Genomic DNA, 21,849 nt, shown 5'->3' with positions numbered 1-21,849 from the left:
CGTCTCCGAGGACTCTCGCTCCCCTCCGGGGCTTCCCGCTTCCACTCTTCGTCAATGCCCAACTCACCCCATCCACTGAGAAAGTTTCAGCCTCGATTTTCGTAAAAAGAGTTTTAGAAAAGGGACCAAGCTGACCGTTATTGTGTACGTTTTCCGTGTTGTTCCTTCCACCCCACTCCTTCCCGAACCCCATCTTCATTTCGTTCCTGTATTAACCTGAGTTTCCAGAACCTCATTCCCCCGAGAGACCTAAGCCTTGAAGCGATTATAACACTGATGGGAAAGGGTTCCACAGTACGTCGTTCGGAACGCGGTAAAAGGTCTCCGCTGTTAGCTAAAGACTCCTTCCTGCTCGGAGCCTCCTAGGCTTCGAGGTGGCTCCTAAATTCACGGTATCCCCACAGCCTCAGAAATAAATCTTCATTCTTGGGAGTTAATGGAGTGTGAAGGGCTCCGTGAGCCAGCCTGGGCGGGCGATAACAACATCTGTACTGTTGCCCTGCTGGGCACGATAAAGGATGTCCCATCCACTCTTGGGTTCAAAGCTTGTGTCACGGAGACGGGGTGTGTTAATCTGGAGGTTTCGGGCTGCCTTGTGTCCCCCCGGGAACCCGGTACACGGCAGGGTTGACTCCAGTAGGAAGTCTTTTAGGGATCGGCCCCTATCTCGGCCCCCAGTCAAGGGGAAGGCCCAGCACTCCTGTGCCTCCCCGGGGCCTGACCCTGTCCCCCCTCCTCACCCCAGGTCTGCCCTGCAGGTCCTTCACAAGGCCTGCGAAGTGGCACGGAGACACAACTACTTCCCCGGCGGCGTGGCTCTCATCTGGGCCACCTACTATGAGAGCTGCATCAGCTCCGATCAGAGCTGCATCAACGAGTGGAACGCCATGCAGGACCTGGAGTCCACGCGGCCCGACTCCCCGGCCCTGTTTGTGGACAAGTAAGTGCGGCGCTGCCTTGCCCACGCCGGCCGACCCGGAGTCTGCACGAGGTGACACCTGCCCTGCAGTCCGGCGACCGAGGGCCACCTCTCCCAGGACCAGCGTTCCGAGCGGGGGTCCCTAACCTGCTGCCCGTGGGTGGTCTTTGGCTCCGCGATGGTGTGACCACCCTCCCCCCCCTCCCCATTCAAATCAGAGACGGGTTCCAGCGTGAATGCATTTCTGGGGCACAGCTCCCTAACTCCTGTCAGCTTCTCAGAGGAACTTGCGGCCCACGTGCGTCACTGGCTCTTGGGCGGTGCCCTGGGGTCTGGCCTTTCCTCTTCAGGTGGCTCAAGACTCAATTTCCAAAGCCTTTCCCTGTGCTCCTAGGAGTATTATAGATCCATTGTCCTGGGATCCTAAAATACAACTGCACCATCACTGGCCAAGTGCAGTCTGCCTTAGAGGCCACGATCGAGTGGCCTATGTCACGTGGCCTCCAACAGAGCTCAGGTGGCCTGAGGCCACATACACTAAATGAGAAGTCTGGGTCCAGAAGGAAGTGGCCCTTCTGTCTTGGTTAGGACTGTCCTCCCCCTGAGTTGTATGTCCCTCTGGGACTGCATTAAGAGGGCCATGGACAGAGAGGTCAGCCTGAGTGAGGAGAGGACCGGAAGCCACATTCCATGAGGCCTCAGATTATGAGAGGTTTGGGGAGAACGTTAGTTGCCTTTGAATACATAAAGGGGCGTCCTGTGGAAGAATTATCCTGGTCTGTGTAGAACCGGGGCTGATGGGTAGAAGTTACCGGGAAACGTGTAGACTCTCCACGTTAGAAGGCCATCACGGGAGCTGGACACAAGGGGAACTCTGGACTGTCTCTGGACACAGTGCTGTCGTCACGCCCAGATACATTCAAGCAGAGACAAAAGGGTCTGGTTGTTGGGGAGCGGGGTGGCGGGAGAGGGGGGCAGGACGCTACACTGGGGCTTCCAGCATCTGGCCTTGAGAGTGATTCTCTGCAGCCCTGAGCGAGGATCTGCTTTCCAGCCGTCGTTTGTGCCCTCCATCTGCTCACCGCTCTGTGGACTCCCACGGGAGTTCTAGACCCAGAGCCGGACTTCTCTGTCCCTTCCCCCCTCCCCCAAAACATGCACGGCGAGACGGTAGTTCTCTGAGTCCAGGCCATGTTCATGTTCTCGTTAGGCCCAGGAGCATCTGGGGTTCCTGTAAACGCTGACCTCAGGCCCCCTCTCGTTGTGCGTGTTACCGAATGTCCTTCCTTTCCAGGCCAACTGAAGGGGAGAGGACCGAGCGCCTCATCAAAGCCAAGCTCCGGAGCATCATGATGAGCCAGGATCTGGAAAACGTGACCTCAAAAGAAGTAAGAGAGCTCTTCCCTTTGCAGGCCAGAGCTCACGCAGTGTTCGTTTGTCCTGTTGCCCGAACCACAGCGGAGGCGGGTCCGGCACCTGCTCACTGGCTCTCAGAGGCTTTTCCCACGGAGCTTAGCGGAAAGAGCGCAGGCCTTCAAGTCCCATTCTAGTTTGAGTCCAGCCACGCTGCATACATACCAATTTCCTGGCCTCTCTGAACCTATAAGACCTTTGATGGTAATTCTATGAGACCCATAGGTTGCACTGAGAAAACATTTCCCTCTTAAGGCCTTCTCCTCTGCCTTGTGTTTTATTGAGATATAGCAGACTCTTGTTTCTTATCTCAGGATTACCAGTTACCAGCAAGTTACGAACCCTGGACTGCCTCCCATCTGCCTTTGAGTGTTTTCTTGGATCACTTTTTTCTTTTTCTCGGGTTGCTTTTTGTTCAAGGAATGCAATGAATTATAATAGTAGGTTAGGGGCACCTGGGTGGCTCAGTCAGTTAAGCGTCTGGCTTCAGCTCAGGTCATGATCCCCCAGTTCATGAGTTCGAGCCCCACATCGGGCTCTGCGCTGACAGTGCAGAGCCTGCTTCGGATCTTCTGTTCCTCTCTTTGCCCCTCCCTCGCTCTCTCCCTCAAAAATAAACATTAAAAAAATAATAATAATTGCTTAAACCAGGCAGATGGAAAGGGTTGAAGTGGCCATTTTTAAAAGGCACGCATCATCGTTTTATTAGTTAAGACACATAAAAAGTCACATCGTGATGCCTTCCGGAGCAAGATGAAACTGACTTTATGGGTTGACTGTGATATAGTTGATACTTAATTGTAAAAATGTGCCTTAAACTCAAAAAGAAGAGATCCCAGGGGAATCTGCTTCTTCGTATAAAATAATCAACTCTTCGCAGTCCGACTGACTTTGAGGCTGAGTAGCCTGCGTTCCCACCACCTGCCCGTGTGTGTGTGTGTGTGTGTGTCTGTGTGTGTGTGTGTGCGCTTACTCTGGGATCAAAACAAAACAACTCGCCAACAACCAAAGATCATTTCTGAAACCAAGCACAGTGTAAGTTGTGACTTTACTGCTTTGGAGGTGGACAACTGTGGTTTTGTTTTATTTTGTTTTCTAACAACACACTTTCCTACTCTTTTCCACTCCACAGATCCGTAATGAATTAGAGACGCAGATGAACTGTAACTTGAAAGAATTCAAGGAATTCATAGACAACGAGATGCTCCTTATCTTGGGACAGATGGACAAACCCTCCCTCATCTTCGACCATCTTTATCTCGTAAGAGGCACAGCACCCGGCAGGGTCTGGTTGGGGGAACATAAATCAACAGGACCTTGATTGTTTGGAGTTTGCAGCAAGGTCAGAGAAGGGGAGCAAACTTGAGTTACTGGCACCTCGGTTCTGACTCTTCTGGAAACTCCTGTCTCAGACCCCGTCACTCTGGCCTCCATGAGTTTGCACTCGAGCCAGATGTCCGAGGGGTGGTTCCCAGCTGAGCCATGGAGAGTTGTTTGAAGGCTCTCTGGCATAGTCCACTGATAGCAGTTTTCAGACTCTCTCCATCCTTGGTCTTCAGTCACTAACACAGAGGCCCCACCCAGTTCCCTCCAAACGGTGTGCGGGCTCAGAACCCCCAGTTACTAGAGGGAGCATGCTCGCCAAACCCCAGGATTATGCCTCGGCATCCTGAGACATGAGAAACAGTAGGGAAAACAGACCAGACACCCAAAACCCAGCTTCCCCTCTCTGTCCGGAAGCCTGCTCCGTGCACCGCTCCCAGGCCCACCGAAGGAATGGGCGCGGGCGGGGTGGAATCTCCCTACCTCCGTCTCTTGCTCAGATTTTGTTAATGCCGTAAATCTCCATAGAAGGCAACTGGCGAGTTCCCAGAGCCTCTCAGAGAGACTATAGAGGAAGGCATGTTGCTAAAATTAGAGAAGCAATGCAGTGTGATGAAAATCAGACCCACCAGGGCCAAGTTCCCACTCCCCAGCCTGAGTGGCTGTGTGACCGAGACCGAGTCTCTCTGGCTTCTCCTCTTCGTTCTGTACCAGGCGGGATCATTATGAGGATGAAGTAAAGACGCATATAAAGCACCGAGTGCGGTTTCTGTAGGCGCTAAGAAATGGCACCCGTTGTCAGAGCAGAAGTCACTTCCTGGGAAAGTGGAGGTAGTTCATTGGCTGCTGAAGACATGACCGACTTTGCTTTCTGCCCACAAGAAGTTCTTAATAGTTCCCCAGACGCATGTGTCGTGATATATACTTAATATGTTAAATACGGATGTATTTAGTGAATTCGTTTATATCAGTCGCTACGTATGTATATGTTTAACGTTCGTATTAAAATGTATGTGAATATGTGGATTTGAAGCCTGTATCTTGAAAGCTGTCAGGCAGCGCTGGGCTCTAATCTTCTCCCTGGGAAGCTGGTAGTTCTTCCTGGTGGAAAACAACAGAAGGCAGGCTGTCCCTCCACTAGGTGGTGATCACAACAAGAGGGTGCTCACACATTTAGTGGAGCTCTCTTTATTTTTTCGGTGCGGTTTGATGCTTTATGTCACTTTTTCCATGAGAGATACTAAAGGAATTTTTATATTTGAGCCTCTCCCTGCAGCACAGAAATCCAGCTAGCACCCACATGATGCCAGCTTCACTGGTCCCCCCGCAGCCCCTGCGTTCTGAGGGGCCTGCCTTCCTGGGAGAAGAAGCGTCTAGGGAGACTTGGGAGGGGGGAGTGTCTTTTGCTATTTTGACTCCATGTTGTTTGCATTTCCTAAGAACGAAGTGATAGTTTCTTCTTTTGCTTTTCTTCCCTTTCTATGTTCCTCATACTCTCAGAAATGGAGGGTTTGTGTTTTAGTCTGCTCTACAAGGTATTAAATCAAAACATGTTATGGAAGGTAAGGAAATAAGAGAAACTCTAAAGAAGAAAATGAAAAGCATTCCCAATTTTACAAACCTGGATGTAGTCGCTATGAATGTTCCGGTATATTTATTTTCCCATTTGTGGTTTTTTTTTTTCTTTTTATGTCTATAGAACTTCTTAAAAGAGAGAAAAGGAAAGAATCATACTATTTGTATAGTCCCGTATCCTGTTTCTTGTTTTAAATTGTTGTCGTTCTGTGGCGTTTCCCTGTGTCACTGACTAACCACCATAAACTCTGATTTTTTTCAAGTGCCCTATCATATGGGTTCATCATCGTTTATTTTACTGATTTCTTCTTGTCAGACCTCTGAGTTGTTTTCCAGTGTTTGTCATTATAAATAACCATAACTATCCTTGTACGTAAATCTCTGTGCACATTCTGGGTGTTTCTGCAGGACAGCTTTTTATATGTGGAACTATGGGACCTTTTAAAAATACTTCCCAGGAAAGGTAGACCTACTCCTGCTTTCTTTTTTTTTGTTGTCGTTATTATTTTTTTAATGTTTCTTTATTTTTGAGAGAGAGCAAGAACGAGAACGAGCAGGGGAAGGGCAGAGAGAGAGGGAGACACAGAATCCGAAGCGGGCTCTGCGTTGGCAGCCCAGAGCCCGATGCGGGGCTCGAACTCACGAGCCGTGAGATCATGACCTGAGCTGAAGTCGGGCGCTTAACCAGCTGAGCCACCCAGGCGCCCCAAACGACTCTTGCTTTCAATTAGCAGTGTGTGCAAGTGCCCTCTCCTGAGTGGGAGGTCGGAGGTCACTGCCTCTGGTGACAGGACCCTGCTGGGGACTTAGGAAAGGAAGTGGCAAGAGGGGGTGCAGGTGTTTCTGAACTTGCTCTTTCCCGAAGGCCAGAGGGCGTCACACTCAGGCTGATGACGCTGTGACTGCCTCGGGAAGCTGCTTCAATACCGGCCTGTTTCGGTTCTATCCGTTGTCGAAGGCCAAGGGCCCGCGCAAGGACCATCCCCGTCAGGGCTAGCCCACGCCGTGCATCCCATAAGCAGCTCTGAGGCTGACATGTGACACTCACGGGGGTTTGTGTGATCTGTCCCCCAGGGCTCTGAATGGAATGCGTCCAATCTGGAGGAGCTGCAGGGCTCAGGGTGAGTCTGCTCCCCTCGTCTTCCCTTGTCCTTCCAGGCAGCCTAGAAACCCTCAAGGTCGAGCCCTTATAACTGCAGGCACCCGTCTCCGAGCCACCTGCCATGGCTGGGCAGCTTTGCACGGCTAAACGGATGTGCTTCTGAATGCCACCTCCTGAATAATTCACGGGTTTTAGACTTTAACGGGGTTCCGTGTGATTGTGTGTGTCAGCAAGAGCGGTCCGCAGTCACACTCCAGTGGCATAGGACGGCGTGGGTGCTGACAAGGCCACGAGCCCCCTCACGTGCACCACTGCCCGCACGCCTGCTGGCGGTCCTGGTGGGGACCGCGCAGCAACCCTGATCCCAGGACCACTCCTGCTTCTACCGGACGTTCCACTCTGGGTCCTGGTGGGAATCTTGTGGCTAAAATGCTCAGTGTTGGCCAGAAACATACGCCTGTCTCAGTCTGAGAAATGCCCAACGGCAGGAATTAAAAAAAAAAAAAAAAAATGTTTAAATCTAGATCTTCAAGAACAGATGTCTGGACATTTTTTTTTAAACAACACAGCCACAAAATCACCATTCTGTGGGTCTGACATGATGGCATTCTTGAATTACTGCATTTAAAAATGAAGACTAAACAAATCTTAAAATATATCTTTAGAACTACTGGTTAAGATGTGTTCTTGCGACAAAAAAATATTCTTCAAATGTACAGCAATACTATCTATGCCTTCTCTTGCTGGGAACACATAAATGATTTTTAAAGGTATTTTCTTACAGCATTTATAAGTATTCTCTTACAAACCTATTGGAGGTATTTTCTAACTCCTGAAATTATTTTGGTCTTCCGGGAATAGAAGTATCACATTTAAAGAACTACAGAACCAGCATTTGAGGACCTTCTCAACAATTTATTTGTTTCTAGTCTGCCTTGTTTCAAGAAGGATTTAAGGCAGTTCTTAGGTACATGAATAATGGATGGATAGAGTCTGTTTTTTTTTTTAGCTCTTTAAAAGTGGAGACTTTGTTTTTTTTAAAGCCTCAGTATATTCATAACAGTTAATGAATTTTGAAACTTCAAGAGCGTTTGAAAATGTATTTAAGTAATACACATGTCTGCTTTCCAGAATTCATATTGCTTAGCAATGCTTTGAACTTTCTTTTTCCTGAGTTTTTTATAAAGGAATATGTTTTTTTTTATTTTAAATATAATATGTTCTCATCACACAGAGGGCATTTAGAAAGCACACCAATGTGTGTTAATGACTATTAAGGAAAAACAAAAACCCCACCGTAAACACATATCCTTTATGCGCATGTATTTAATTTTTTCTTTGCTCAGTTTTTCTGCTACTTTGTTCTTTGTAGTTCCTCATTCTGATTCTCCAAATTTGTCCTTTATTTTTTTCTCATTACAGTGTTGACTACATTTTAAATGTCACTAGAGAAATAGATAATTTTTTCCCTGGCTTATTTGCATATCATAACATCCGAGTCTACGACGAGGAAACAACAGACCTTCTTGCCCACTGGAACGAGGCGTACCATTTTATAAACAAAGCGAAGTAAGTGGGTGGAGAAGCGAAAGAAGCTGGTCTGAGGAGGAAACTGGCAGACGCTGGGTGGGCACAAATTAATGGCAATCCCAGACACCGCCGTCTCCCGGTTTGTGGAGCCTTTGATGTCTGGTGGACCTCTGGTTTTAAACCACAGGACCCGTAGCACCAAAGGGACACGGTCACTGATCTCAAGGTGGGGACCCCAGGGAGCCTTCGTTTCCCCCATCCTTGACCGTGACATGGGACCCCACTTTTGTCGTTGGTGTCAAAAGTAGTATCAGAAAAGGATCTGACACCAAGTGGGCATTCTTGGGAGCTCTGCCTTTGGGGAGTCGCTCAGCCAAAGGAGGGAGGGGGGTGGGCCAGGTCATATGTGGACTCTGGGCACTTTTGGGGCTGCGTCTGCCAAGAAAGCTGCTCAGGCAGGTGCCCCAAGGTATGGCCCAGCTTGTGCACCTGTGTTCATGCAACTTTCCTATTCATGGAAAGGAGCAGACCATCAGAGGTCCCCATTGCCCCGTGCCTGTCACTGGTGTCCCCCATCTTTAGTCCTCCCCTTATTCTCTTATGGAACAACTCTGCCTCACTGAGAGAAAACCCTCTGTGATGCTATCGAGAGAAACCCCATCTTCTGCTTTGCACCCCATCAGGGGCAAAGCTATGCAACACGTCCTTACCAAATCTCAGTTTGTTTGCATTTTTTGGTGGGGGTTAGATTTCAGACCAGCAGTGAAACAAACAAAAAAAAAAAAACAACAACAAAAACAAAACAAAATGCACATAACGGGGATGAATTTGAAGCCCGGGGTCTAGGAAGCGAGCCTGGACCCACCGGACCGGCCAGCTGCTTCCAGTGTAAACAGGCAGGCTGGTGGGTCTACGTGCTGTGCAAATAAAGCTTCCAGGTGCCACCCTGCCAGCCCTTTCCATTCTCGAGGAGGTGAGGTGTCGAGAAACCCTATCCTCGGCTTTGCCGTATCCATGAAATCAGCCCCGACCAGGCCTGTACGGCCTCCCTGCAAACCACCAGTCCGCCTGGGTTCTTCCCCCCCGTCTGAGTCCAGGGTGCTGCTGCCCTCGCTCTGGCTCCTGGACCCTCCCGTCTGATGCACATCTTGCTCTCCTGAGGGCCTTGCAGCCTTCAGTTCGCTGACCCCGTTTGTCTGCAGTCACCCGCTCCCTGTCTCCATCTGCTGTCACAGCTGTGTGGCTTTTGCAGATGTCCCTTCAGCTGCCCCTTGGCTTCCTGCAAAAGAGCCTCTGATCTCCTGGCCCATCCCAGCGATCCCACTTTGTCCCTGAAGGCGGCCCGGTTTGGGAGCTCTCCCTGCACAGCTTGGCAAGACAGGGACAGATTTATCTCGATTTCCCATTGTGTGCTAATTGATTTTGCAGCGAAGCTATTTCCTTTAGAGGGTGTGTGGCCATCTGCCGCACAAATATCAGGACATAAGGGGGGGGTCTGGGCACGGAGATAACTTCAGGGTTTATAAAACTCCACTGGGGAACACCTGAGAGAAGGAAATTGTTGAAATTTCTGGACTCTCTCCTCCACCCACCCCCACCCCCACCCCCGCCGCCCCACCCCTGCAGGAGGAACCATTCCAAGTGCCTGGTGCATTGCAAGATGGGTGTCAGCCGATCCGCTTCCACGGTCATAGCCTACGCGATGAAGGAGTTTGGCTGGCCTCTGGAAAAAGCGTACAACTACGTGAAGCAGAAGCGCAGCATTACACGCCCCAACGCGGGCTTTATGAGGCAGCTGTCTGAGTATGAAGGCATCTTGGACGCGAGGTGGGTGACCGCCTGCTGAGAAGGATCGAGGGGATCGAGCGGGCTCCGCAGCTAAAACCCTGCTTCTGGGGGGAGGGGGGGGCGGTGCGGTGCCGGTCTGAGAAAACAACCATTGTTTGGGGTTTGATTAGTGGTTTCCAGGAGGGATCTGTTTGATTTTGTTGGCACACACAGAAAGCTGTTTTGCTGCCGGAGGGAACGGTGCACAGCTTCTAATCCAAGGCATGACGTCATGTGCAGCACAGGCACGTGGACGTCCCCGTTTCCTGAGCATCTGCTTCGCGCCGAGCCGCGTGCCAGGCTTCGCCACGGGGCGGTTCCCAGGGCTGCAGAGCAGATACTCCCGGTGCTGACCAGCTGGGCCCCTCAGGGCGAGCTCGCCCATCTCCCCAAGCCTCGAGCCGAGCCTCGGTGTCCTCTTCTGAGTTTGGGATTAAAGCCTCCCTGATAGGGTTGTTCTGAGATTTGTGTGAACGGTGCACAGGTTCGCCCTTGCAGGTGCTTTGCCATAGCTGGCCCACAGTGACATTTGAAATCTCTAACCCCCGTCCAGAAAAGGTCTGCAGAGTACAGGTTACCCCCCATGTTGGGGGGGAGGGGGGGAGGGAGGAGGAACAGGTGCGTGAGGTTAGCTTGTCCCACGCGGGCGGGTGCGCGCAGAGGGGAGGGAGCACTCCCCAGGTCCGTGGGCTCCCGAGGCTCCTGTGTGGGGAGGCCCCATGAAGGCGGATCCCCGCTGGACTCTGGGACTCCCTTCTGTTCTGGCGGTTTGGAGCCTCCCTGGATTATTTCTGACTGGTATTGTGAGGAGGCCACAAGCTGAGTCCACTGGCTTCTTGGCCACGTGTGAGAAGGCAGGAGTGCTCCGGCAGGGTCGAACGGGGTCTGAGGACAGCCCTAGACGTCTCTGGAGTCCCTTTGCTGCCAACCAGGGAGCAGCTGGACAGATCCCCGGGCGGGGCCCAGGGACGACGAGGAGGGGTTTGGGGGGAGGAGGGGGAGGAGGCGAGGGAGGGAGAGAGGTGGGTGGTCCTGCTCTCTCCCTTGGCCCTTCAGTCGCTTGCTGCACCATCAGGAGTTTGCAGCCTCACCAGGGGTCTTCAGGCTGAGTGACTCGCAGCCCCATCTGGGGGCCCTCTCGGCCTTGCCTGAATGCGCACACAGAGCCGTCACGGATGGCCGTGGTGCTCCCGTGCACTGCCGGACAGCAGGGCCTTAGTTCACGCTGTCCTCTTATGTTTGCTTCTCTCGCCGTAACCCGCATACCCGCATGCTGTTGGCTACTGTGGCCCTAAGGTGCGTGGAGGTGACTGACTTACCTTATTTCACATTAAACTTTTGTCTTCTCTTTTTGTTTTTCATCCTTACATTAAAAATGTGTTATAACGGGGGCACCTGGGTGGCTCTGTCAGTTAAGTGTCCAGCTCTTGATTTCGGCTCACGTCATGATCTCATGGGTTGTGAGCTCGAGTCCCACGTCGGGCTCTGCTTGGGATTTCTCTCTCCCTCCAGTGTCTCTGCCCCTCCCCTGCACTCACACATTCTCTCTCTCTCTCTCTCTCTCAAAGTAAACATTTAAAAAAAATGTGTTATAACAATACTACTACAGTTTTAGAAGACCTAGTTTTAAATGTTTATTTTTGAGAGAGAGAACGCGCACACGCGAGTGGGGAAGGGGCGGAGGGCGAGGTCCAGAGGATCTGAGGCAGGCTCCACACTGTCAGCCGAGAGCCCAGTGCGGAGCTTGAACTCTTAAACCGCGAGATCGAGACCTGAGCCGAAACCAAGAGTCAGACGCTTAACCAACTGAGCCGCCCAGGGGCCCACATTTCTGACCTAAATGCATGTTTCCAGTTTTTTTCAGACGTGGCCCCAAGTTAGTGCACATTCCGTGTTTACACAGTCAGGTCAGCGTGAGATCTGTATGTGCTGTCTGTTGCCGTCCTCACTGCCTCCCTACGGTGTGGGGAGGAGAGGATTCCCATCCTCGTTGACAGATGGCGAGACGGAGATGAAACACGCAGTGGAGTGGCTGAGTTCACAGAATGACACGGGACCCCAAGACCGTGTTGACCCTCGGGGTCTACACTGCTTTCACGTTACCCGCCGCAGAGTCCCCGTGTGACAACGCCAATTAAGGCTCCCGACGTGCGCCCCAGTGGCCGAGGGTCCTAGTGATACCTCTGTCGGCCTCGGGCTGTCCCTCACCGGCTCCCCCCGCAACCCCTCTTCCGGGGACCCTCCGGGCACTGGCCCCCTCTGACTTTCCTCTGCCCTTCCTCCCCCGCAGCAAACAACGACACAACAAGCTGTGGCGCCAGCAGGGCGACACCTGCCTCCAGCCGCCCACGGAGGACCCCACAGGGTCTGGGGACTTCTTGCCGGAGACCCTGGACGGCACCCCAGAGGCCCAGCTGCCCTGCCTGGACGACGCTGCCCAGCCTGGGTTCCCAGACAGCAGGGCCCCAGGAGGAGCCGCCCTCCCCTGCTGCTTCCGGCGACTCTCAGACCCCCTCCTGCATCCCCCCGGCGGCGAGACCCGCAGCGTGGTCCACCTGGAGGACCTGGAGAGGGACGCCCTCCTGGAGGAAGCAGCCGAGGCGACCGAGGCACACAGGCCGGCCGCACATCCCCAGGAAGCTTCCGGACCCTGCGAGAAGGAGGTGAAGAAGAAGCTGGAGTTCGGGAGCCCCAAGGCCCGGAGTGGCTGGTCGCCCCAGGTGGAGGAGATGGAAGGGGAGGAGGCCCCGGGAGCAGGGCGGTGGGGGCGGCCCTCGCCCCAGCTGGACCAAAGCCTGCTCAACCGGGAAAACCTGAACAACAACAACAGCAAGAGGAGCTGTCCGGAGGACTTCGAGGTGGGCGCTGGGCTGGCCCGTCCTGCCCCCCTGCCAGCGGGCGCTATCGGAGGGGAGGGGCAGGCGTGCCCAGGTCAGGGGTCTGCGGGGCGCTCAGTCACGGCTCGGCTCGGGCTGCGCCTCCGGCTCGACTTCCTTCTTTCCTTTCTTTTTTATTTACTTTGAGAGAGGTGCAGAGAGCAAGTCAGGGAAGAGTAGAGAGAGGATCTCAAGCAGGCTCTGTGCTGTCATCGTGGGGCCCAGCACGGGGCTCCAGCTCACAAACTGTGAGGTCATGATCTGAGCGGAGATCGGGAGTCAGACGCTCAACTGACTAAGCCACCCAGACGCCCCTCGATTTCTTCCTTACATAAAGTGGAAAGCAAGACTTAGCACCCAGCTTCACGTTGATCAACACAAGACCATTCTTATTTCATACCCTCCCTCACTTCCCCACACTCTGAATTGTCTTGAAACAAATCCCAGATGTGTCGCTTCAGTGGAGACACGACCACAATATCACCTCTAAGAAACCGGTGGGAACTGTTCCATATCATCAAGGGTCTGGTCTTCCGACTACTGTTCGGATGCTCGACTCCAGCAGTCCCCTGTGGCTCTCCTGTGTGGTGGGTTTCTGCAGCAAGGTCTTGGCAAGCTGGCGCTCGCTCAGAAAATCATTAATTCCACCAGGCTTTTCCCTCCTCCGAGCGGCCCAGGGGCGGAGGATGGGTTGGTGGGGGGTGTCCCGTGCCGCCCACTCTCGGCGTCCCCCCTCACTCTGCGCTGGCTCGCCACGGCGAGAGCACTCGGGAAGCCGGCAGGTGCCAGCATCCCCCGTACAGAGGGTTTGCCTTGGCCACCTTTTAATACGAATGAAGTGGGGCCGACCCACCACCGACCTCCAAACGATAAAACATTCCAGACGCCATGTTCCTGACTCAGGAATTTCTCCCGCCACTCCCCCTTCCCTCAAAGAGCAAATACCCATAAAGAGAGAGGACATAAGACCTCTGCCCAGGACAGTAGTGCCTCCATCAGTCTCAGAGGGCATGGGGTGAGTCGCAGAATGGAGGAGACGAGCAGCTTGGGTAAGAAGGTACGTGAAGGACACGGCCTGCCTTCCCTGGCCAGAATTTGATTGAACGGGTGACGTGATCAAGGGAATAGGACCAAGACACAAGCATTCATTCATTTGTTCAACTCTTGTTTGTGAGCTATGGCTCCAGGTTGGTGAGGGTTCATCTGTAAGACTATGCCTTCACTCAGCGTCCTGGTCCGTTTTCACTAGAAGACAGTAGACCCTCTGAGGGCGGGGACCATGTCTTGTTTGCAGCCCCTGCGCCTGATACAGCTCATGATGTGTGACAGGTGCTCCCTAAGTAGGAGTTGGACGAGTGACTTCTCTCCCAGCCGGTTGCTCCTCGGGCTCCGAAAGGTGGTCTTAAATCTCCCACCATGGGATCATTTCACCACGTGTTAGAACGTTAGGTCCTGAAGGTTTTAGAAGAAAACTTTGGTCAGAGTTCCGGGTTGCGAGTTCAGGCTGTAGGTCGGGAGTGATCTGGTCTCACTGGTTGACCTGGAAGCCGGCCCCAGGAGTCCTGAGTAGGCTAGGATTCTGCGGGAGACCAGGCCCCCCTGCCTCCCCCACCGCACGCTCTCCATATGCTCCCCTGCAGCCTCGAGGAATCATGGCTGGGTTTCCTTAGGATTCCTCCAGGACTGGACTACCCCGTGACTTCTTAGCTTGGGGGACCTACGTCTGTGACACCGGATGGGATTAACCCTTGACGGTCAGGGCCAGTGGCAGGCCACAGGGAGAAACGTACAATATCAGCCCTTCGCCAAAAAGCCTTTGTTTCAGACCAGCTTGGGAATCTCACAGCTAAACCACTGTCGGGGTGAGGGTCGGCCTCCCCCACCGCAGCCCATAGGAGCAGCCCTATGGGCACATGAGGGAGGTGAGCAGGTGCCCCGCCCATCAGAAGGGCACACTGTGGAGGCACAGGTCACACTGACCTAGAGGCAGGTGGTTTTCCTTGGAAAACATCACAAATGTGTGCTCCCTTGGTACATAAAACCCACCTTAGGGGCGCCTGGGTGGCTCAGTCCCTTAAGCGTCTGACCTCGGCTCAGGTCCTGATCTCGTGGTTCGTGAGTTCGAGCCCTGTGTCAGGCTCTGTGCTCACAGTGCAGAGCCTGCTTCCGGTCCTCTGTCTCCCTCGCTCTCTGCCCCTCCCCCCAAATAAATAAACAAACAAAAGAACCACCTCAGCCTGGCTCCCTCATCCGAGACTATGGGCACCCGTATTTGGGTGGGTAAGATTAAGAGGGTCTTTCCAAAGCCATTTTTGCCCTTTGCCACCTCACTGTGAAGACCACAGTCCACAGCTACATGGTGGTTCTTTGGAGCCGTGCTGTATTCATGCTAGAAGGGCAGAGCCCCGTTTGCAGGCCACATACTCCCCAAGCACAGATTTGTTCCGAGAAGGAAAGGACGGGGGAGGCATCCACGTGAGATGGCAGAGGTGGGGTTGAGCAGGCCTTGCTCCTGACCACCCTGCTGGCTGTGTGGCCGGAGATTTCCCCGGGATCGTGGGCACATAGCTTCTGGAAAGTTTGGTTCGGCATCCCTAACCGCCACTGTTCGTGGCCCAGGGGGTTCAGAGAGGCCTCTGTTCCTGCACTGACTGAAGTGGGGGCTCCCTCTCCAGTGCCTGCCCCAGCCCCACCCCACGCCTTCCTCGTGTTCTGTGGCCACTGGCCCGTTACCGTATACTCACCACATTCTCGTCTCCTTTCAGCACGATGCTATATTCGGGATCCTTAACAAGGTGAAGCCTTCCTACAAATCCTGTGCCGACTGTATGTACCCTACAGCCAGCGGGGCTCCTGAGGCCTTCAGGGAGCGGGGCGAGAACCCCGGTGCCCCCGCCATCTGCACCCAGCCGACCTTCCTGCCCCACCTCACATCTTCCCCTGTGGCCTACACGTCCAGCAGGGCCCGAGCTTTAGAGAGACTGGCCTCTGGCCCAAGCGAAAGTCCCCCTTTCCTACCACCAGCAGGCTCGAGGAGGTCAGACGGTGGTGGCTCTGGGGCCGAAGCTGCCCCAGAGCCACCAGCTAGCCTTTTGGAACCTTCCAGAGAAACCCAAAGAGCCCTGCCAAAGTCCCTCCTTTTGAAGAACTCTCACTGTGATAAGAACCCTCCAAGCATGGAAGTGGCGAAGGATGAATCCCCACCCAAGAAAGATCCGAAGCCAGCCAAGGACCTGCGGCTTCTGTTCAGCAAAGAAGCTGAGAAACCAACCACCAACAGCTACTTGATGCAGCACCAGGAATCCATCATTCAGCTGCAGAAGGCGGGCTTGGTCCGGAAGCACACCAAAGAACTGGAGAGGTTAAAGGGCACGCCCGCAGACCCGGCTTCTCCCTCCAGGGACGGCACGACCAGCAGGCTGGAGGCCAGCATCCCCGAGGAGAACCCCGCTCCGCCGGGGCCCCTGCCGCTGCCTCGCCTCTCTGGGAGTGACGAGAAGTCAGAGGCCCTCCCCGCTCCACTCGAAGGAGCCCCACTCAAGAGTCCCACCCCCTTCCTCTGCCGCCTGGATCACACCAGTCATTTCTCGAAAGACTTCCTGAAGACGATCTGCTACACCCCCACCTCCTCCTCCATGAGCTCCAACCTGACCCGGAGCTCCAGCAGCGACAGCATCCACAGCGTCCGAGGCAAGCCCGGGCTCGTGAAGCAGCGGACGCAGGAGATCGAGACCCGTCTCCGGCTGGCGGGCCTCACCGTCTCGTCCCCGCTGAAACGCTCACACTCTCTGGCCAAGCTCGGAAGTCTCAACTTCTCGACGGAGGACCTGTCCGGTGAGGCGGACGCGTCCACCCTCGCCGATTCCCGGGACGCTAAGTTGGGCGAGCCTTCCTTCTCGTGTGAGCCCCGGGCAAACCCAAGGAACCCAGCTGCAACCTCTCCGCCATCAGGGAAACCCGCTTCAGAAAACTTGAGAAGCCCCTTGTGGATGAGCAGGAGCTGACCCGCCTCTCGCTGCATTTGGACGGACACCATCACGTGATCCCTCCGTGCGTTTCACCGGGGGTTTTGGTCAGCCCCTTGTATCTTGATTTCTCCTAAACAGTGGACGCTCGGACTTTCCCCCTCTTGCCACAGAGAGGAGGGGAAGAGACAAAAAATAACGTAGCACAAGAAGAAAGGGGGAAGAAGCCAGCTGTGTGGCCCTGGAGAGCCAGAAGCCGTCGGCCAGTAGATACAAAACCCTGATCCCCAAGTCCTGTGGTTTCAGGAAGAATCCGGTTTTAAAAAAGCATATACGGATGTGCAGACACATCGCAAGTACTCCCTTGGCACCGTGCGAAAGAACGGGAGCCGAGATGGCTCCGTCGCCACGCGCACGTCCCTAGCTCATTCAGGCCCTCGCGGGGAAACCCTTGGATGGCAATATTAAGTCCTACCTCTGTTCTTGCTGTGCTTTTTGTTTTTAAGATACAATAGTGACCCAGGCTCGTTCCAGGGAATGATGCTGTGTCAGAAAAGGTTTTTTCCAAAAGAGAATTTTTTCTTTGGTCCCCACCAAAAAAAAAAAAAAACACCCCAAAAAGCGTTAAGACTTTTAAGTCGACCGCACCAAGCGCCGCTAGGTAAAGTTAACAGGAAGTCGTCCAGTGCCGTTGTTGAACCAACTCTATGGCGCCTGGAGATCATCCGTACGGTTGACTTCTTTGTCCTGGTTGTGTTGTTACCGCTGAGTGATGCGCGTCTGGCCAGCGCCGGGGCGAGGGGCGGGGGGGCGGGAACGTACGTGACGTCCTTGGTCGTTGCCAATGGCAAAGTTTAAAGTGCCCCCAACCTGGGGAGGAGGACCCACGACGCACTGCGGGTCCCTCATCCGCTGCTGGACCCGGTGCGGTTGTGTTGAGGCTTTGGAAGTGATTGAGCGTCTGGTGGGGACGGTGGTGCCGCCACTTGGATCGATTGTCCTGCTTGGATCGATCGAACCTGCCCTCGGGTTCCTTGGGTCACAGGAGCGTGTTTGGGGAGGCAGAGGGGGTCTCCCTCCTGGGGAACGACTCTGCAGCAGCTCCTCAGAGAAACGAGATGATGGAAAAGCTTCCCAGATGTTTACAGCTGCCCCTTCCTTAGGTGAGGACACTGCTTCCTGTTTCTCTCTGGCTCTTCCTCGCGGTGAGGCCAGAGCGGAGGAGAGGTCTGTCGTCCCTGGAGCCCCCTTTCAGAATCCAGTGAGCTGCACACGTCATGCTGTCACTGGCTCCGGGCTGGGGGGGGAGGGGGTGGCGGTGGGGGAGGGGCTCCGCAGGTGTTGTGCGGAGCCCCTGTTAAAATATTTTGGAGAGCGAGAAAAGAGGCTCAGTGGGTAAGGCAGAAAGGTTTCATCCAAGGAGGCAGAAAACTGGTGTACGGACCCATGGGCCAAGAACATTTTTAAGAGGTCACAAAAAAATAACAATACGCAACAGGTGCCAGGTAGCCAGCGAAGCTTAAGATACTCACCCTCGAGCCCTTTATAAAGTTTGCGGACCCTGGGCTTTATTCGACACCTCGGGGCTCCAGAACAAAACTGGCGAATCTGAAGGCCCTCCCTGCCTCTTGGACACCTCAGGCCAAACACTTGCCTTCTCCCGACCCAGACCTTGCCAGCCCCCCCCCCCCGCCCCCCGCGGCTCTCACGCAGGGTAGGGTCGCTGTGTAGGTGCGAGGGCACTGCTGGCCGAAGCTTTCCCGGAGTATAGCTGGCTCTCCGCTGGCGGCCAGATTGGTTCAGTGAAACTACAAGCCTCCCAGGCCCAGCCAAGCTCCGAAAGTGGGCGAAGGAGTCGCCCTCTTACGTTTTACATTGGTCAGACCTGGGCCCCCCGAGAGCACTCCGGGAAGGATCTTCAGGAACAAGGGTGATCCACATTCCAACTAGTGGGTAGAGTCTGTGCAAAAATGCTCTCTCCAGGAACTTTTCCTCTCTGGCATTCTTTTTTATTTTTATTTTTTATTATTTTTTTTCTAACATTACGTTACTTTATAGGAATTTATTTTCCCACCTGTCAATCCAAACCACCTTAAAAGGTGATTATCTGCTTCTTCCTGAAAACCCTTTTGGGTACCCTGCCCCCCCCCCCCCACTCCCGCCACCGCCCTGGCCAAAAGAAACATATTCTCAAAAAACATACCAAGTTCAGTACGTTTTGCCAAATTAAATTTCATGTGGTGGCTCAATTTTTGTGTCAAAATAATCCTTTAGATTTGACGCTGACAGGCTTGGGTTGCTCTTTTAAGACCAGGTCTGTGTGTGAGAACCGGATGTTTTTAATTTTCAAAGTGTAGGAGGAGGACTAGGAATTTGAATGAGTCTTTGGCTTCCGGTTGCCCATTTGTCTTCAGAAGCATGGCTCGCCTTTCAGCGTCTACACAGACCAGGGCCCAGGTCCCCATTATCAGAGCAAAATGAAGCCCTCTTGATTTAATGGCTACCACTCTGGCCTGGAGGAAAGGATCAAAGCTTTTCTCCCAGACCCAGAGGAGCAAGAATACCCCGCCAGGCTTGGGGGCACCCTGGCAAAGACAGGCTCACGCTGGCCCCCGGAAGAGGAATTTAGTGCCACACGACATTCCGTGTCTTGACAGATGCCCCGTCTCGTCTTCCTTGCTGATGGCGAGAATTCTGAACATGGGTGGCACAAGTTAGAGGCGGGGTCTTTGCTGTGAAAGTCGTTGGTTTTGGTGACCACCCTCTTCGGAGAACGCCCTTGCTGAAACAGAGAGCAGAAGTTTTCTAAGTCAGCTTGATAATCTCCCTGAGCCTTGACCCGCTTTTCACGTACTGTCTCGCCTCTCTCTCTTTTGCTTTAATTCCTGTGGCATGCCAGAAGTTAGACTCAGCTTTCCCAGATGTTCATCTTGCATTGATTCGGGGCAGGGAGGGTCTTCTTGTGAAGCTTTAAGTATTCGGGGGAAACTGGTCACGGAGAGAGAAACCACAGGACCCTCTGGTCATGATCTGACAATGCCGATTTCAGTTTCTTGGCCGGGTAGCTACTGCAGGGCCTTGGAGCGATGTCCATCACCGCGTGAACTTGAGAACAAAGTTGCCCGCTCTTGGCATTCCCTGTTGCTTTGATCTCACAGTGTGGGGACCCATGCCGAGCTCTGGGTGCCCAACAGCACGCTTCTGGGTAGTGGGTAGCGGTACCCTGTCCGTCATGCATGAGATCGCTCACTAGCTGCTCACAGATGGCTGCACTGTGCCAGCCTCTTCTGTTCCACCCCACACCTCTCGCCAAAAACCATTCCAGCCCCTTCTAGAGCCTTTTCCCTCCTGGATAAGCCCAGAGGATGCCACAGAATTAACCTCCTCAGGACAGCCCTGGACTTAGGCACCCCTGTCTCTCCACACCGGCCAGATCCCAGAAGGTTCATGACTCGCCCTGCTCCCCTGGGACCATTTCTCCCCAGTGAGAAGAAATGCTACATCGTCAAGGTCATAGAAGTAACCTTACCCAAGGTGTCCGAAGAGAGACGTGCCCTCTGTTGACAGGAAATGCCCGGTGCTGGCATACATTTCACCCAGCGCTCCTCTGGCTTGCCACCTGGCGGGGCTTCCCACAGACACAGCGAGGACAGGAGCACTAGGCAGGCTAAGGAGTTTGTGACACAGCATGGTGCAGGTTCACCTGCTCTGCTCCCACCCCGCAGGTTCTTGCCGATGCTGCATGCCAAACCCAGGTAGTTGATCGACCCCCACGCTCAGCTACTTGGTCTTACTGTGTGCATTCCGTCACCGAATCCCCGTGTGTAGGAGTTCACGCCGCATCGACAGATCTACAGCTTGAATCACATCATCCTGTGGGCCACTTCTGTCCCACCCACATCCATGCCGTGTCCCCCGAGTCCGAAGCGGACCACCTTGACCCATCGGGAGTGGGGCTGTGCAGCGGTCCCCACAGCAGACCTGGACGTGACCACCTTTTGTCTTGCAGCCGGTGCCCTGGCCTCAGTCAGTCTCTTAAATAGGAGTCTTTATAACCAGCCCTCCAGCCCTCCGCGGTCCTTTGTGTTGGCCATGCCACACAAGAAGGTGGCTGCTTCCTCCCCCCTCTTCCGACACTGTAATTGTTGTTTTACAATTGAGTGCCTTAATAATAGTTTACGAATACTGTGTATTTATGGGAAACTGTTAAGCTCTCACCTGTGACTGGACCTTCGCCTTGTCGGTGGTGGTTGGCGTGCGGGCCGGAGCTCGCCCTGCCCCACGCATGTGCTCATCTGCTGCGCGGTCGTGCGTGGGGGTGGGGGGACTTACAGGTGTCCAAGAGCATCAGGGGTTCCTGCAGGCAAGGCAGGCGCTGGCTCACGCCGCGCCCCACAGTTGCAAGGAAAGCACGGAATTTGGCTTGCTAGCCAGCTGGGGGGTGGCATCCCGCCCCGTCACACGATTGTACTGTCTCATAGAGATCTCTTACCACCGAGGCCACCCTGTCTCCCCCCGTGCCGGTGTCCTGAGCTCTCTGCAACAAAACGCAGGTGCAGGCACCACCCCCTGCAAAATCAGGAACTCTACAAGATAAGTTCTTTGGTTTTCAGAAGCTGCCAGTGGGTTCCAGCGTGTTGCGTTACGGTATCGATGATTTTTTTTTTTATTATATTGTTTTTCTTCTTGTTTTTTTATATATATATTTAAAAGGCAGTATCTTTTGTACTGTGAATTTGCAGTAGAAGATGCATAACGCACTTTTTCTTCTGTTGGTGCGTACTGTAATAGTTCGTGTGCTTCTCGTGATGAGAATAAACTTTTTCTTTATACGTGTTTGATGACCTATGAACTTGTGCAGAAGGAAACTGCTTCTTCAATCCTTGCCTAGACAGTCAGACATAGCTGCGTCATCCCGACAGCCGGTCTTTACTGAGCACCTACTGTGCGCTAAGCCCTGTACGAAAAACCCAGACACGTTAGACCGAAGAAAGAACCAAGGGCAGAAATGTGAGCTCCTCCAGGAATTGTCTGGTTTTCCTTCTGGTTTTGTCAGTGAGGAAGAACAGGCCCACTTGCGGGTGGTCATGGGACTTGTTCGCTGGCTGGTGTCTCTTCTTGCACAAGCAGAAGACAGCTAACTGGCGTGTGCTCCTCAGACCCACCTAAGCTATGCCAGCCACACGTCACGGGGGAGGGGACTGTGGAGGCTAATTATCGCTAGTGACCGAGGCAGGAATCCCAGGGAACTTCAGTTGCTACACACAACAGAGGCTTATCTCACGCCCAGGTCACAATCCATGGCAGGTCAGGACCTTT

The 21,849-nt window shown here is 53.7% G+C and overlaps 1 protein-coding gene across 4 annotated transcripts in view; it reads left to right on the top strand.

Moving 5' to 3' along the window:
* The window catches only part of SSH1 (slingshot protein phosphatase 1), a 63,195-nt gene extending 41,829 nt beyond the window's left edge, over nucleotides 1-21,366 (top strand). For all 4 annotated transcript variants that reach the window (XM_042909549.1, XM_042909550.1, XM_042909551.1 and 1 more), the window contains 8 exons: nucleotides 746-940; nucleotides 2,214-2,307; nucleotides 3,465-3,593; nucleotides 6,305-6,351; nucleotides 7,755-7,901; nucleotides 9,489-9,689; nucleotides 11,980-12,547; nucleotides 15,331-21,366. In XM_042909549.1, the coding sequence (XP_042765483.1) occupies nucleotides 746-940; nucleotides 2,214-2,307; nucleotides 3,465-3,593; nucleotides 6,305-6,351; nucleotides 7,755-7,901; nucleotides 9,489-9,689; nucleotides 11,980-12,547; nucleotides 15,331-16,569 (2,620 nt within the window). In that variant the 3' untranslated portion in view covers nucleotides 16,570-21,366. The remainder of the gene's footprint in view (nucleotides 1-745; nucleotides 941-2,213; nucleotides 2,308-3,464; nucleotides 3,594-6,304; nucleotides 6,352-7,754; nucleotides 7,902-9,488; nucleotides 9,690-11,979; nucleotides 12,548-15,330) is intronic.
* Nucleotides 21,367-21,849: the final 483 nt, after the last annotated feature.

This window comes from Panthera leo, chromosome D3, assembly GCF_018350215.1.
Source record: "Panthera leo isolate Ple1 chromosome D3, P.leo_Ple1_pat1.1, whole genome shotgun sequence".
Taxonomy (NCBI): Eukaryota; Metazoa; Chordata; class Mammalia; order Carnivora; family Felidae; genus Panthera; species Panthera leo.
This window is presented reverse-complemented; position numbering and strand designations above follow the sequence as displayed.